This window comes from Pan paniscus, chromosome 6 (assembly GCF_029289425.2).
Source record: "Pan paniscus chromosome 6, NHGRI_mPanPan1-v2.0_pri, whole genome shotgun sequence".
In the NCBI taxonomy this organism is placed as follows: Eukaryota; Metazoa; Chordata; class Mammalia; order Primates; family Hominidae; genus Pan; species Pan paniscus.
This window is the reverse complement of record NC_073255.2, coordinates 140,514,305-140,528,374: the sequence shown is the minus strand read 5'-3', so window position 1 is coordinate 140,528,374 and position 14,070 is coordinate 140,514,305. Positions and strand designations below refer to the sequence as shown.

The window sequence follows — 14,070 nt, the reverse complement described above, 5'->3', positions numbered from 1 at the left end:
ATAAAGTAATGTAGTCTCACATTTAAGGATAACCTCACCTTCACTCTGAACTGGTTTGTGTATTTAAAGGCCCAGAGCTCATTTTCTTTACATAATTAGAATTCAAACTGGCTCTCATTTTATCAAAAGGGATTCCTGGAAAACCTTAAGCCCTCCTCCAAAAAAGTTGTAATAAACATTTAGTATGCCAGCCTGATTTAAGTTTTTTCCCTTTTCCCCATTTTTGACACAATGTATTTCATACCATATTTTGATTTTATTATAATAAATTAACCGTATTTGGTGATTTATATGAGACTAAGTCATCATTATGTAAGTTCCTTTATATAATTGTCTTTATATAAGAGATTAATCTTTAATTTTTTCTGGAACAAAGCATATTATTAATCAATGAATTAAACAGTATTACTGTGTTGGGGAATTGATTTGAATGAGCCCAAAGAAGTACGTTATCCCAAGTAAAAGCCTCTTCATTCAATTAAAACAGTAAGGAATGCCTACTGAATATAGAGCCTTAAGCCAGGATATATGGAGAATACAAATGGGGAGAATAATGTCACCTAAATCACAGAGTTGCTGGTCAAATGAGTTAATGTATGAAAAGCACTCAAAACTGCCAAATAAATATTTAGACTCAGTATATCTCTGTTGTTATTGATATAAAAATTAATCTGAGGTCCCACCCACAAGTACCATCTGACTATAAGGTAGAATGCAGTGTGCTGTAATGGAATGAAATGCTATGAGAGTATAGAGGAAGTTGTAATTGCAGTGGAGGGATTAGGGTAAAGCTTCATGAAGGAGATGGCATTTGAACTCACCCTTGAAGGATGGGCATGATTTAAATTTAAGGAAGAGAATTCCAAGCTAAGCCATTATGAAAAAAGGGCACAAGAATAAAGGTATGTCATATGTTTGGGGCTGGGTGATTTTCCCAATATAGATAAGTGGAAGCACGTAAGATGGAACTAGAAAAGCAAATTGGAACCAGAATAGTGTTTTCTTTAATTCCTACTAAGGAGTTTGGATTTTCTTTCTCTAGGTAGTGTGGAGCTATCAGAAAATTCCTGTTAGTTCAGCATTACATTATCAGCTGTGTTTTAGAAAAGTAATTCTAGCAGGAGTATGATGGAAGATTGAAAGAATCAGAAATTAAAGGGCAAGAGATCAGGGCAGGGTTGCTAGATTTAGAAAAGAAATATATGTATAAGAGAGTAAGTGTGGAATAGAATATTTTGATGTTGCTTATGTTAAGATCAGGTTTCTGGAATGCCACATGAAGGGAGAAATTCTATTCAGAATTCGAATCAGATTCGAAAATCATCCATATGCAGGTGATAACTGGAGCCACTAGAACTGCTATGTTCTCCCAAGCAGAAGGTAGCATAAGACAAAGAATTCTTAGGGATAATCCTCATCTAGGTATAAGTAGAGGGGAAAATAGTAGTAAAGGAGACTGAGAAAGAACATAAACAGAGGTGGGCGGAAGATGTCGTTGGAGCCTACAGGAGGAAGGAAGACAGTGGTTTGGGGGTAATGGCAGGGAGATGATCAACAGTGTAAGGAATGCCAGAGAGAGAGAGAGAGAGAGAGAGATCAACCAGGATAGGGGCTGAGAGGCCACCAGTGACTTTGGAGGGAGTTTCCCCAATGGTGTGGTGCCTGGAAAGCCCAAGTATAATACATGGAGTTAAAAATAAAAATAAAAATTTGTTACTGAAAGAGGAGGACGGCTACTTCAAGAGTTTTATCAGTAGAGAGAAGAAAAGAAATGGTGGCCAGATCTTGAGGGAACAGCAGCACCCAGGAAAGGTGTTTTTAGGATGGGATAGATGGATAGGATAGGGTAGGGTGGCATAGGGTAGAGTAAGGATAGGGTAGGTTATGGTAGGATGGAATATGGTAGGATACGATAGGGCAGGATAGATAGGATAGGACTGGACCTATAGAAAATACTTTAAAACTTTGTTGGCTGATGGGAAATAAAGCCATATGGAAAGAGATTTAGAATGAGATAGTTATAAGTAGCCCCTCACTAAATACAGTACCTTAGGAAAATCAGACTGATTGTTAATCTGGATTACATCACACTCTCTCCCTCTCAGGCCCTGACTATATGTTCTGCCCTTGGTTCATATCAGCCTGCTGTGAGCATATTTCTGGAAAACTTGCTCAACTTTCAAAGTTCAGTTCAACGTCTATTTCCTTTATTCATATATTGACGTATTCAACACATTCATTGAGGACCAGTATAGAGCACTGTTCTTAGAACCAGAATGCAGTGAATTAGACAAAAAATAACCTAAGAGACATCAACTCATTCATGTATTTGTTTATTGTTCCTCCAACAAATATTTACTAGGCATCTGCTATATGCCCAGCTCTTTTAGCTCACATTGTACCCTTTTCTCTGAATTTTTACTGCAATTAGGGCAGCACAACACAGTTTACTGCCTATTATTATTCTTTGAAAATGACTTAAAACAATATTTAAAATATTTTAAAACTGACTGCCCCGTTTGTTTTTATTGAAATCTTCCTGCACCTTAATTTCTGTACAAGATGCCTCTGAGTCACACCTTTCCACAAGGTGCCAAAGGCTATGAAGCTGAAGAAGAATCCATATCTCCCTGTAGAAGCTGCTGTCATTGACACTTCACAGAACTATAAATTGCTCCCGGAAGAATCTTTCAGATAAAATCTGTCATCATTTTAAAGTCTTGGCTCCTTTAGGACTTTTTTCTTCTGCCATTCTGGGCTGGGTGTGGCTCTCACGTGTATTTCAGTTATCTCTGAAGGGCAGATGCAGTTCATGAACTGTTCTTAAGAGAGCAGAGAGAAGTTACAGAAAACAGATTAATGAAATTAGAGAAAACTGATAGTTCAGTGCCTGCGTCATTAGGTATGGTGCACTAAACCCACACTGCCTGTGATTATTCACCTTTTTTGTCCTTTTTTGGTAAATCCTTAATATATAATTATAAGTATCCTTATATATATATATTCTCATATATACGTATTTATATATAATCCTCAACTTAAAAGTTTTGTTTTCTAATAGGAATTTCATTTTCACGTGGATTTTTTCTCCAGAGACCATCAATTACAATGGCTTTAGTAGCTGTATTTATCATAACACTGAAGCATGTAAGGAAATGCTTGAATATATGATATAAATGTCAAAATCATAAGATTTTTCTCCACAGGTTGTTGAACAGTAAATATTATTAGGATGAGATATACATTGTCACCATACCTGACTTCTCCATTCTCAGTTCAAATTACCTAATCCAGTAAATATTTATTATATGCCAAATTACATGTGCCTAACATGTGTAGCATGCCAGATTTCAATGCTTTGCAAAAACCATCCTCCAAGACTTACCTATTGAGTGGTAGTAAAGGTTTGAAGTCAAACAGAATAACATTAAAGACATGCTTTACTTTGGGACTATGGGCACATTATATAACCTTTCTTGGCCTCTGTTTCACTATCAGCAAAGTGGATCTATATACCTGAAAATGTTGTTAGGGGACGAAAAGAGATAATCCTTGTACTTGATTTTACATGGTGCATGGTTCATAGTAAGTATCTAATGAAAAGTAGGCATTTTTACCCTTATGTTATTATTAATAATACTGAAGGAGTCTGGCTCCAAAAGAAACCCTGATCCATACAGTACCAACCACCATTTGCAACATCAACTCTTTGTCAAAACAAAAACCCACAAATTTCCTTGGGAATAAACAAAATTATTGGGCAATTTTCTCACAAATGACTCAAACATAAAAGCAGTGTGTCATGAGCTAGAAAATTTGATCTACCTGTAAAACCTTTCAGACCATGGCTTCACCCTGTAACTCACTGCTATCCCATAAACTGAGCTGTTCTAGGAGCACACCAATGGGGTGAGAATGTGTGCTAAACTCTCTCCTTCCCTGGCTCAGCTAGAAACTCTAGTAACAGGCTCACCCCCAGATTCCTACAGCCGTCTCCAGTTTGTCTTAAAGGGCTTAGTTTTCAAGTCAGACACTAGCTTTTCTGCCATCAAGCCAACTTCCTGGGTTGCTTCCAACTGATGTATACTCAGATATGCCAAATAATTTTAGAATTCACCTAGGACAATTTAGTTAAGAATATTTGCACAACATAATTCCAATAGTGTATTTTCAAAGCCAAATATAAATCATCTGTTATTTAAATTATTAATTTAGATCATCAAAAGTTGTTGCATTGCGGGAGATGAAATAAGATGTGTCATATAGAGAAGACACCTGGTCAATCAGAATGGGCCTCATAGGTGACCTTAATGAGGTTACTGCAGTCAACTGTACAGGTCTCAGGTTTATAGATTCAGAAAATGAGTTTTCTTAATTACTCCAGAGCTGACAAATTGGAGACTGACTCATGCTCTAAGCTCAGAGGAGGCTTATGAACAAATCATAATTCTCATCAATAGACTATGGAAATTTAACTGCTAAGCATGAGGGAATAATCAATGTTTATGGGATCAAAAAAGATATATATCACCCAGTAATTTTAATGGCAGCGGTTCCAGAACTATGATAGCCTGATGCATCCTGTTCCACTGTGGGACACATTTTGCAAATGAATCCTCAAGATTTGCCTCGGTCATTAAGGACTTCTCTATTCCTACCCAGTGTATGGACATCCTATGAAAGTCTTGCCCTCTGATATCTACTTTTGTCTAATATTCCTTCTATTGTTCATGAAGTTTATTGTACTAATTCAGTTCTAGCTTTCCCGCTTAATATCACATATCAGTCATTTCTCCCCAAGATCAGACCCAATTACTCAGGTCGAGTTTGACCCAGGCATTTACAAATAATTGACACTTTCTTCTTAGTTTATTTAATATCAAATGCTAAGTCTCAGCCATTATTTGTGTATTTTACTAGATTAACTCTCAGAGGGTAGTTTTATTCTAGAATGTTGATGTTGTTTTACTGTCACCAGAGAGTATTAGCAACAGCAATTGCCTGTAGATAAAAATTAACACTGATGGTGGTGATTTAGGAACTGAAGGAATTTTAGAAAGACAGTAATAAAAGAAAAAGAAGTTAGTGTTATAAATATGGGGACTTAGGGATAGAATATTTGCCAGGAAATACATATACATGCCCATAGTCCCAGCTGTTTTGGTTGGTACTATTATGAAGGATAATGGTGGCTTAAGAGAGGCTTCTAGTTAGACATGTCATCCTTTAATATTCAGGTTATACAGACAGTTAATAGAAGCAAACAGTAGCAAGAATTGTTGACTGGGGCTAGGCGTGGTGGCTCATGCCTACAGTCTTAATGCTTTAGAAGACAAAGGTAGGAGGATTGCTTGAGCCCAGGAGTTCAAGACCAGCCTGTGCAACATAGGGAGACCCCATCTCTACAAAATAAGATATTTTAAAAAGAATTATTGATGGAATGCAGTTATGAAAATAATAGGTTAGAAGACATACATGTACCCCTGGCTCTTCCACTAGTTATTTACATGATCTTAGCTTCAGGTACCTGCTCTGTCATTCAGTACCATCATCAAGATGATCTTAATTGCTCTTCAGCTTCAATGGCATATTGTTTTCCATGACTATAAAGTAGAGTAATAGAGAATAAAATACTCTATGTACCTTCTAACAATCAAATGAGGTACCAAATATAAAAATGAAAAATGTAAAACAAATTGCATTTAAAGTACAAATAATATGCTAAAATATTAAAGATACTATGTGCAACAGTTTGACTAACACTACTTCAGAATTCCTTGATGCAGGAAGTCATCACCCTTGTTTTAAAACCATAACCAACAGGTTCTGAACATTGGTCATAAAAACCTCAAATTAAGGAAATAACAGTTTATTAAAAAGCAGAACACATCTTTTTAATGTGAGTTAGAACATGGACGTGTAGTTGCTGCTCAAAGTAGACAATTATTTGAGTAATCTCACGAAGCAAATAGCTACTTTGGCCTTCACAAATGTCAAGTCTTTGATCTTTAGCATGGCCTACTTGAACTATCGTTATAAATTATTTCCTTGAGTCTGTTTACCTTTGTTTAGGGTTATTCTTAAGTGACATCTGGGTACTATAATGATTTTTCATTCTGAAATTTAACACTATATTTGATATGTTTATGGATGCTAGTTGGTACTAGCAACTTAAAATTTTTGTTTTGTGCAGGAGGAATTTGTGACCCTGGAAATTCTCATGAAAATGACATAATCCTGTATGCAAAAATTGAAGGAAGAAAAGAGCATATAACACTGGATACCCTTTCCTATTCCTCATATAAGGTACACATGCCAGTCTGTGTGGCAAATAGACCACCTCAGACCACCCTGGACAAGCCCAAGTCAAAACCACAAAGACCACTCCAGATGCAGAAGATACATCCCTGTTCTGACAGGCCAGAGGTCGCCAGGTTTCTTTAAAAGTGAAATAGACATTTTAACCTTCATATTTTTTTCCTAATACAAATGAAAAATGAGTTATCAGGAAGGAAGAGTGAATTACAGTCCATCAGACAGTAAGGCAGAACCCAATACTCTGACAGTTATTCTTGTCCCCAAGAAAGCCCTAAATGTAACTCTAATTATGCCCCCTCATGCACTTGCTGTCAGTCATAATGAGTATTTGTCCAGCATTTTGAGATCTCCTGGGTAGAAGACACTGTAGAAGCACAGGTTATCTTTGCTTTTTTCTTTGCTAACTAGAGCTACCGATTGAGGTTGGCCTTTTTTCTTTACCCTTTGCATATAGAACAGGTGTTAGCTCTGGTTATTTGCAAACATCTTCAAAATTATGTGAGATACTCGTCATAAAGTGTAAAATTATTTTTTGTAAAAGTAGATTTGTTTGTGCTGAGGCCACACCCACATACTCAGTATTAGTTAGCCTTTTCTTTGCACTGATGGTACCCTAAGTACTTTTAAAAGCTTAAACGCAGCTAACATCTAGCATTTCAGGGTTTAAGTTAGAAAGACAAAACAAACATCAAGGTTAGAATGGGAAACAACCGAGTGAATATCCAGCACATTCCACGTGCAAGGGTAACCCAAGTTATACCATTTGGGATTTCATAAAAGACGATATTTCCAGCAGTGGCAGAACTATACCTGCCGTGGTCATCTTCATGCCTCATATCAAATCAGCTTTGTGAGTTATAATGCATTGACTCATTGGCTCTGGTTGTTTCTGTCCTATTTTCACAATACTAGTTTGGAAAGCCCTTAGCTTGATACCAATCCACTTTCAAAGAGGACTGATGATAAAGTATAAATGTCAAGTTGCCTTTGTCTTGTGCTAATTAAATAAAATGGATACACATGCTTAGATAACTCTTAAAGACCTTATATCAGTTTATCTTCAGTTAGGGAGAGCCTGATCAAACACACGCAGAGACCCCCACCTCGTGCACAGGAAGAATTCTGAGTCACTAAATCGAATGCTCCTTGAGGATAGCATCTTCTTCATGAAATAACAAATGCAACACAAAGGACGTGTCCTGGTGCTTAATAAATGGCAGTTATGTAGATAGCGTTCATTAGGTCAAATCTAGGAGAATTTACATGGACTAGCCTAGAAAGGATTTTGAGTGATTCTGGTCTCCTTTGTTTGAAAGGTTCCGTCTTTGGTTTCTGTGGTCATCAATCCTGAACTTCAGACTCCTGCTACCAAATTTTGTCTCAGGCAAAAGAACCATCAAGGACATAATAGGAATGTCTGGGCTGTAGACTTTTTCCATGTCTTGCCTGTTCTCCCTTCTACAATGTCTCACATGATACAGTTTTCCATCAATCTGGGATGTGGAACGCATCAGCCTGGTAACAGGTAGGAAGCCCTATTTTGTAAGTGTGCAAAACTAAAAATGAGTTTGCAGATTTGGCTATTAACTAAGAGGTAGTTTCTAGGTAGAGTTTTAACTGCATTTTAAGTAAAATACTCATTGATGAAATAACACACTTTTGCCAAAAGAAAAGTCCTTCAATTAATATGAGGGGTATGATTGGATAGATTTCAAGTAGGAATGGCTTCATTCTAAGAGCTTGATCTTAGGTATCAGAGGTGTTTGCATGTGCTGTGGCAACCATCCATTACAACAGATTGCTAAGAGAGAAAAAAAAAAAAAGCAACTGAAAAAAAGCTTGACCTCCTGTCGGCTGGTGACCTGCTAATAATAAGCATGGAAATCAATTAGCACTTCAAGAGCTATGACTTCTCAGTTTCACTTGCCCAAGTGTTGCTCATATTTTTTCTAGGAATTTTGTCGGTGTCACATTCACAGGATGAAGTGACAGTGTGAGACATGGTAATTGCCTTGCCACCTATCAAACTCAAGAGCACAAACTCAAGTTACCATTTGTTGTCTTTGAAACATAGTTTGTTTATAGCAGTAATTTAACTGATTGCCCTTTGAAAGCTGGTCAGACTTTAGTGAAAGAGAAAACAATCATTTAGGAAACAGCATCTTTAAAAAATTTTACACTGTTTTTACAGTTGTTTAATGTACTTAACCAGAGTTGAAAATTTCATTTTATTTGTTATCTTTACCCTCCCCACCTTTTGTGTGTGCTTGTTCTGGTTTTATTAGTGTCAGCTTGGAGTTTTCTACCAACCATGGGCGCTCCTGGTCCCTCCTTCACACTGAATGCTTACCTGAGATCTGTGCTGGACCCCACCTCCCCCACAGCACTGTCTACTCCTCTGAAAACTACAGTGGGTGAGTACATTCTCTCTGAGATATTGAAATACTTGAATCCATGTTGCAGAATAAAAATCAAAGAGTTATCCTGAAATTAGCATTTCTGTCATAATAGGTAAGAAGCCTAACCTCTTTAAAAGTGGTCTTGTAAAAAAGAAAGAAAGAAAGATAGTATCTTTGGTAAACTGGATGCAAGATTACAATTACCATTTGTAAGGCCATTCATTCTTTATGTACTTGACTTATATTTTGGACTGCATGAACTTAAATTCTATATGGCAGTTCTGTGGTTATTGCCACGCTACTTATAGAGAAATGCAGCATAGAAAAAATGGAAGAAAGTTAAATTTTGAAATTGGACCTGGATTCCATTCTGTGTAATCATATTTACTCTCCCTGACTTTCCACTTTTTTCTGTATGATTAAAGATTTAATATACCTCATTGGGGGCTATTAGGAGAATTAAAGATGATTATATAAAATACTTGCCACATTACAGAATAAGCATTATGAGAATAGTAAAAATATTTGCAAGAATGGCAAAATTAAGTTGGGAATTATTTTCTTTGTTATCCCCTTTTAAATGTGTGTAGGGCTAGGGGAGAACAAAAAATAAAAATAATTGATGCTAATTAGCAGTACATCTCTGCACAGATGCCTAGCATAAGATAATATCTAAGGTCTGAGCATTGATGGAAAAATTTCTTAAAAGAATATATAAAAACTAAATATCCCTCACTATTAAGAATAAATTGGCTAGGTATGATGACTCACACCTGTAATCCCAGCACTTTGGGAGGCCAAGGTAAGGGGATTTCTTGAGGTCAGAAGTTTGAGACCAGTGTGGGCAACATAGTATGAGACCTTGTCTCTACAGATATAAAAATTAGCTGGGTGTGGTAGTATGCTTCTGTAGTCCTACCTACTCAGGAGGCTGAGGCAGGAGCATAGCTTGAGCCCAGGATTTTGAGGCTGCAGTGAGCTATGATTGTGCCACTGCGCTCCAGCCTGGACAACAGAGCAAGACCCTGTCTCTAACAATAAATTAAAACTTAAAAAATGTTTAAGTAATGTAAAATAACAAATCCATTGCTCTGGCATGCCGTGGGTGTTTTTACAAATTGTATGTCTGTTTTAAAGACACAAACAAATTCCACAAGTGAATTTAAAGAGTTTATTGGTAAACTTTAGTGCTTTTCCAAGCACACGGAAGCTAGAACATGAAAACCATGTAAAATAGATTCTAAAGATATGAACATAGTTGTGAAGATGGTTTTGTGCTAAATTTCTTGCAGGTGGAACCGAATAACAATTCCCCTTCCTAACGCAGCACTAACCCGGAACACCAGGATTCGCTGGAGACAAACAGGACCAATCCTTGGAAACATGTGGGCAATTGATAATGGTTAGTGTTTATGCCTGTCATAATCACATGCCATTGATGTAGAGTCTTCCTGTGCTTTTGTTCGTCAGCACAGACTTAATCACATTTCTAAGTTATGGTCTTGCAATTCATTAAACACCCTTTCTTCCATTTCTCCTTTGCATTCTGTTAGAAGCCCGGGGATGTGCAATCAGAAAAAAAAAAAAAAAGCCAGTGAAGTCAGCAGTATTAGATGCTAGAATGTTTCAACATACATAAATAAAAAATGCATAAAACCTTGAAACTGAAATTCACAGTTGATGACAAAGGATATCCTAACATTTTCTTTGAATGTTGTATAAAATTAACATAAATATTGATCATACTGCATGTATTAAAATAAGACCCATTCTTCTCTTAGTAACTACCACAACGTCTGGAATGCTTTTCTTTTACATGCAGACAACACACAGAAGGAAACATCATCTCTAAAAAAACTAGTGAAACTTTTACCTCCTTTTCAGAAAATAGTATAGAAAGAAAACTTGGATATATACCTTTTTAAATCTTTTATCTTTCTTTCATTTTCAAGTGAATTTTTGGAATTTTGCATCATTTTAAAGTCGATACCACTTATGACAATGACAGAAGATATTTTAAGCTCTTGGGTTGCATGTCTGTACATTTCTTATACTTGTTATTAATCACCAACTCTTTGGTTTTTGTCTTTCTATTTTTATTTTTATTTTTAAGGATTCAGTGGGTACAAATGTAGTTTTGTATATGAATATATTGCATAGTGGTGAAGTCTGGACTTTTAGTGTAACTATCACCCAAATAGAGTACAACGTAATTTATCATCCCTCACCCCCCTTCCATCCTCCCACCTTTCTGAGTCTCCAGTGCCTATTATTCTACTGTCTATGTCCATGTGTACACATTATTTAGCTCCCGCTTATAAGTGAGAGCATGTGGTCTACAACTTTCTAAGTAATATCACTTAGGATAATGGCCTCCAGTTCCAGCCATGTTGCAGCAAAAGACACGATTTCGTTCTTTTTCATGGCTGAGTAGTATTCCATGGTGTGTTTGTGTGTGTGACATATTCTTTAATCATCCATTAATGAACATTTTAGTGGATTCCATGACTTTACTATTATGAACAGTGCTGCAATAAACATACAAGTAAAGGTTTCCCTTTAATATACTGATTTCTTTTTCTTTGGGTAGATACTCAGTAGTGAGGTTGCTGGATCAAATGGTAGTTCTAGTTTTCATTCTTTGAGAGATATCTATACTGTTTTCCAGAGGTTTTACTAATTTAAATTCCCACCAAAAGTGTCTAAGAGTTTCCTTTTCCCCCACGTCCTCACCAGTATCTGTTATTTTTTTACTTTTTAGTGATACCCATTCTGATTGGAGTAAGATGGTATCTCGTTGTGGTTTTAATGTGCATTTCTCTGATAATTAGTGATGCTTAGCATTTTATATACCTGTTGGTCATTTGTATGTCTTCTTTTGAAAACTGTTTGTTCATCTCCTTTGTCAACTTTTTAATGGAACTATATGTTTTTTCTTGTCAAGGTATTTGAGTTCACTGTTAATTCTGGATATTAGTCCCTTCTCAGATGCATAGTTTGCAGATATTTTCTCCCAATCTGTAGGTTGTCTGTTCACTGTGTTGATTATTTCTTTTACTGTGCAGAAACTTTGGGCTTAATTGAAGCCCCTTTGTCTTTTTGTTTTTGTTTTTGTTGTCTGTGCTTTTGAGCTATTAGTCATTAATTCTTTGCCTAGGCAAGTGTTCAGGAGTTTTTCCTAGATTTTCTATATTAATCCATTCTTGCACTGCTATAAAGAACTACCTGAGACTGGGTCATTTATAAAGAAAAGAGATTTAGTTGTCTCACAGTTCCATGGGCTGTACAGGAAGCATGGCTAGGAGGTCTCAGGAAACTTACAATCATGGCAGAAGGCCAAAGGGAAGCAGGCACGTTTTACATGGCCAGAGAAGGAGGAAGAGAGTGTGAAGGGGGAGGTGCTACACACTTTTAAACAAACAAATCTTGTGAGAACTCACTATCACAAGAACAGCAAGGGGGAAATCCACCCCCAAGATCCAGTCACCTCCCACCAGGCCCCTCCTCCAATACTGGGGACTACAATTTGACATGAGATTTGGGCAGGGACACAAATCCAAACCATATCAGTTTTCTTCTAGGATTTTTATAGTTTCATATCTTACATTTAAGTATTTATTCCATCTTGAGTTAATTTTTGTGTATGGTAAGAGATATGGGTCCAGTTTCATTCTTCTGCAAATGGCCATCCAATTTTCCCAGCACTATTTATTGAATAGGGTGTTCTTTCCCTAGTGTATGTTTTTTTGAATATTGTTTAAGATCAGTTGGCTGTCTGTAGGTGGCATTATTCTGGGCTCTCTATTCTGTTCCATTGATGTATATGTCTATTTTTATACCAGTACCATGCAGTTTTGTTTACTATAGTCTTGTAGTATAATTTGAAGTGAGGTAATGTGATGCCTCCAGCTTTGTTCTTTTTGCTTAGGATTGCTTTGGCTATTCACTTTCTTTTGGTTCCGTATGAATTTTAGGATTTTTTTTTCTAATTCTGTGAAAAATGACATTAGTATTCTGATAGGATTTGCACTGAAGCTGTAGATTGCTTTGGGCAGTGTGATCATTTTAATCATATTGGTTCTTCTAATCCATGAGTATAGGATGTTTCTCCATTTGTTTTTGTCCTACAGTTTTTTTTTTTCATCAGTGTTTCATAGTTTCTCTTGTAGAGATCATTCACCTCCCTGGGTAAATGTATTCCTAGGTATTTTGTTTGTAGCTATTGTAAATGGGATTGACGTCTTGATTTTATCTTCCGTTTATTATCGTTATATAGAAATGTTCCTGATTTTTGTACATTGATTTTATATCCTGAATCTTTACTGAAGTCATTTATCAAATCTAGGAGTCTTTGAGAGAATTTTTTAGGATTTTTTAGGCATAAGATCATATCATAACCAAACGGAGATAATTTGACTTTATATTTTCAAATTTGGGTGCCTTTTATTTCTTTGTCTTGCCTGATTGCTCTAGATAGTACTTGCATTACTATATTGAATAGGAGTGGTGAAAGTGGGCATCCTCATCATGTTCCAGTTCTTAGAGGGAGTGCTTTGACTTTTTCCCCATTCCATATTATGCTGGCTTTGGGTTTGTCATATACGGCCTTTATTATTTTGAGGTATGTTCTATCTACACCTAGTTTGTTGAGGGTTTTTATTGTGAAAGGATGCTGAATTTTATCAAATGCTTTTCTGCATCTATTAAGATGATTTGCATAGGTTGAGCCATCCTTGCATCCCTGGAATGAAACCCACTTGATCATGTTGTATTATCTTTTAGATGTGCTGTTGGATTCAGTTTGCTAATATTTTGTTAAGGATTTTTGCATCTATGTTCATAAGGGATATTGATCTGCAGTTTTCCTTTTTTGTTGTGTCCTTGCCTGGCTTTGGTATCGGGTTTATACTGACTTCATAGAATGAGTTATGAAGGATTCCCTCCTCAATTTTTGGAACAGTTTTAGCAGGATTGGTACAAGATTTTCTTTGTGCATCTTGTAGAATTCAGCTGTGAATTAGTCTCGTCCTGAGAGCTTTTATTTGTTGGGAGATTTTTTGTTACTGATTCAGTGTCACTACTTGTTATTTGTCTGTTCCGGATTTCTATTTCTTCCTGCTTCAATCTTAGGAGGAGGTACGTTTCCAGGAATGTATCCATTTTCTCTAGGTTTTCTGGATTGTGCACATAAAGATGTTTATAGTAATCACTGATTATCTTCTATATTTTTGTGGTAGCAGTTGTAATGTCTCCTTTTTCATTTTTTATTCTGCTTATTTGAATATTCTCTCTTCTCTTCTTGGTTAGTCTAGCTAGTGATTGGTCAACTTGGTTCACCTTTTAAAAGAACAAC

General features: G+C 36.3%; 1 protein-coding gene across 3 annotated transcripts in view; it reads left to right on the top strand.

The window, feature by feature from the left end:
- The window catches only part of RELN (reelin), a 520,521-nt gene that overhangs the window by 324,709 nt on the left and 181,742 nt on the right, over window positions 1-14,070 (top strand). For all 3 annotated transcript variants that reach the window (XM_003825720.5, XM_055114793.2, XM_063606317.1), the window contains exons 13-16: window positions 6,194-6,306; window positions 7,635-7,843; window positions 8,604-8,732; window positions 10,010-10,119. In XM_003825720.5, the coding sequence (XP_003825768.3) occupies window positions 6,194-6,306; window positions 7,635-7,843; window positions 8,604-8,732; window positions 10,010-10,119 (561 nt within the window). The remainder of the gene's footprint in view (window positions 1-6,193; window positions 6,307-7,634; window positions 7,844-8,603; window positions 8,733-10,009; window positions 10,120-14,070) is intronic.